Source organism: Eurypyga helias, unplaced genomic scaffold (genome assembly GCF_000690775.1).
Source record: "Eurypyga helias isolate BGI_N326 unplaced genomic scaffold, ASM69077v1 scaffold14483, whole genome shotgun sequence".
In the NCBI taxonomy this organism is placed as follows: domain Eukaryota; kingdom Metazoa; phylum Chordata; class Aves; order Eurypygiformes; family Eurypygidae; genus Eurypyga; species Eurypyga helias.
The window spans coordinates 8526-11372 of NW_010240743.1; the positions used below are offsets into that span (position 1 = coordinate 8526).

The 2847-nt window shown below is 39.1% G+C and overlaps 1 protein-coding gene across 1 annotated transcript in view; it reads left to right on the top strand.

The window, feature by feature from the left end:
* The window catches only part of LOC104507315 (leucine-rich repeat flightless-interacting protein 2-like), a gene marked incomplete at its 5' end in the record, with an annotated part of 8016 nt that extends 5439 nt beyond the window's left edge, over positions 1 to 2577 (top strand). Inside the window, 2 exons of the mRNA XM_010148553.1 lie at positions 920 to 1024; positions 1774 to 2577. Of these exons, the coding sequence (XP_010146855.1) occupies positions 920 to 1024; positions 1774 to 1884 (216 nt within the window). The remainder of the gene's footprint in view (positions 1 to 919; positions 1025 to 1773) is intronic.
* Between the last annotated feature and the right edge of the window lie 270 nt (positions 2578 to 2847).

Sequence of the window (2847 nt, forward strand, 5' to 3'; positions counted from 1 at the left end):
GGCCCACCTCTCCAGCCATCGCTCGTCACTGCTCTCCACTTGGACATCAAACAGTTGACCACAACTCTTTGAGTGTAACCATCCAGCCAATTCTTTATCCAATGAGTGGTCCATTTGTCAAATCCATATCTCTCCAATTTAGAGGCAAGGATGTTGTTTTGGACAGTGTCAAATGCTTTGCACAAAACCAGCATCTCTGTAGACCACCTAAAAATCACATAAAGGTTTATAATTTGATTCAGAGATGCATGGTTGGTCTCTCTTGCACAGCTACAAGCTACTAGTCTGTCCTTTGGATTTGGGGCTAGCAGGGAGCTATGACTATAACAATCCAGCAAGTGGGCTTTGACACCTGCAGATGGCAACCAGGATTTTTCTCAGATCCCCTCTTTACTGCAGAGTTCTGTACTTGACCTCAAGATCCCGTGCATCGTGTTCAGTTACAGTCTCCTTTCTCCTTTGCTCTTTTTCATATGATCTCTGCTTTTCAACTCGCCAGCTTTTGTTTTTAATCCCATGTGGTCCCCAATTCCTGGTGTTTTCTTTTTTTTTTTTTCTTTTTCCAACTTCTTTCTCTACTTAGTTGTTTAACCTTCTGCATCTTCTTAGCTGTGTCCTATGCTATGTTCATGTCTGTCACGTTCCCCATGAACCAGGGAGGGACAGGCAGCGAAGGGCATTCCAAGTTTCTGCCCACAATTTATTTTACTGTTTTATTAGTTCTTTTAAACATTCTCTTTGCAATTACGGCCGCTATAACACAGTATAACCTCCTGTTTCCAGAGGGAGATACTATGGATAATTCACAGGATACGTTTTGTTACAGTGGCTTTTCAGAAAGGGAAGAACAGCTGGTGGCAGGTGAACTCAGGGTGGAACACCTGAGTTATTGTTCCTTTGGTCTTGTTTGGGTTTGCAGATTGGACGACTTGAGGGGCAGGTTACAAGGTATAAAAATGCAGCAGAAAATGCAGAAAAAGTAGAAGATGAACTCAAAGCTGAGAAGAGGAGGCTTCAGCGAGAGGTAATTGACTGGAACTGCTCTGTCTTTTGCCTCCAAGCTCTGTGTTTTTGGTTTGGGTTTTTTGGTTTGTGTTTTAAATCTTCAGTTATTGCTTTTAAGTGCTTTTTGAGGAGGCCTCTAAGTGTGTCAGTATTGCATTCAGAAAACAAGCGTAGCACATAAAATTAATACTGATTGCAATTCAGTTCAGTACTTCCTTGAAAGGAAGGATCTAAAGTTGTATTTTCTTCTAAATGTAACAACTTGTACTATTTTAAACCAGTCCTTCCATAAAAATTACTGGGGAGCCAAATGCTCCTGATGTCAAGTGCCAGCCGGGGAAGTTTCCAGCATGTACCTCACAGGGAACTGAGAAGAAGCTGTATTTAACTGCTCATCCTTGCCTAAGAGCTGCTGCATGACTAGTATGATGCCCGCTACCCACAGGAGTATATACCCATCAGCAAGTCACAATGGTGGAGAGGGTTTTACTTTAAGTGGCATGTAGTAGGAAGTTGAGGCACCTAGGTTTTTTTGAAACGAGCACAAATTTATTTTTCAATTGCTTCCCAATTATTTTTTCTTTTAAAAACAGTTGATTTCCAGTTCATCTGACTGCAGTAATGGAAGTGTAATGTCTTAATTCAGATGGCGCTCTTATAAAGCATATCATACTTTTATTTCTGATTTAATTCCTCTGTCAAAGCTTAAGAACAACAGGAAGTCCAAGTAAACTTAAAGTGATCGTAACTTTTGCTTTCATTTTATAGTTAAGAACAGCACTGGATAAGATAGAAGAGATGGAGTTGACCAATAACCACTTAATGAAAAGGCTGGAGAAGATGAAGGCAAACAGGACTGCGCTTTTATCTCAACAGTGAAGTGAAAATTGGAAATACAATGCACTGCTCCTTGAATAACTAGCCCCTAGCTTGTTTTTAAAGACAGACTTTCATTGGCACAAACTGTTTGAACACTGAGCTGTTCGTTGGTGTTTTGGTTTTATAATTAAATGGCATCCTTCTTTTTGTAACTTATGAGAGAATGAAATGTAGTTTGAATTCCCACGTGAATGACAGCAGTTTTTCTGTAGCGTTGGATTCTAGAGTCAGAGCTGGAGCACAATGCTGTATATTCTTCTTAGCGACAGAAAATGTTTTTACAACTGTGGAATCAAGTTTACTCACGATCTCTTTTGGCTGCTTTAATGATGCTTGATGCTTGGAGACAACTGCATGAATTCCAGAAGACACTGTTTTACTGTATTGTAAACTAACGTATATTTGCTCGAGACATCACACAGCACAAGTGCCTTTTATCTGGTGCAATTTAGACTTCCATTTTTGAAATAACCTTTGAAATCAGATAACATTTTATTTTAAGATACATTTGGGGTATTCACTAAACTTTATACATTTTGAAAATGCATTTTTGTAAAATATTTAAATTTATAAGAAAATAGGGACTGTATATAAAAATCTGCTTTTTTGCATGGGCACATCTGAGTTCTAGGTAATTTTGTCAAATATTAGCCCCTGATACTCTTAGTACTAAGAGTGCAGATTTAAAAACTTCTCTTGTACACCGTCAAAGTCTGCGTCATCTGCTGCTTAAGTGTGAATTGAAATTTTAGGGTGGGAGGAATGGGTGGGACATGTGGCTAAGGAGTTTATTAAATGGACACTTTACTGACCAAAACCACATGTTCTGTGTTTCCTTTTAAATGCTGAGATAGGAACAGGACAGAGCAAAACCTTTGCAGAATCATGAATTCTAATCTCCATATTCTTGAAAAGTATCTCTTTGGCTTTGAAATAGTGAGTTTGATTCCCCCCCCACCCCCC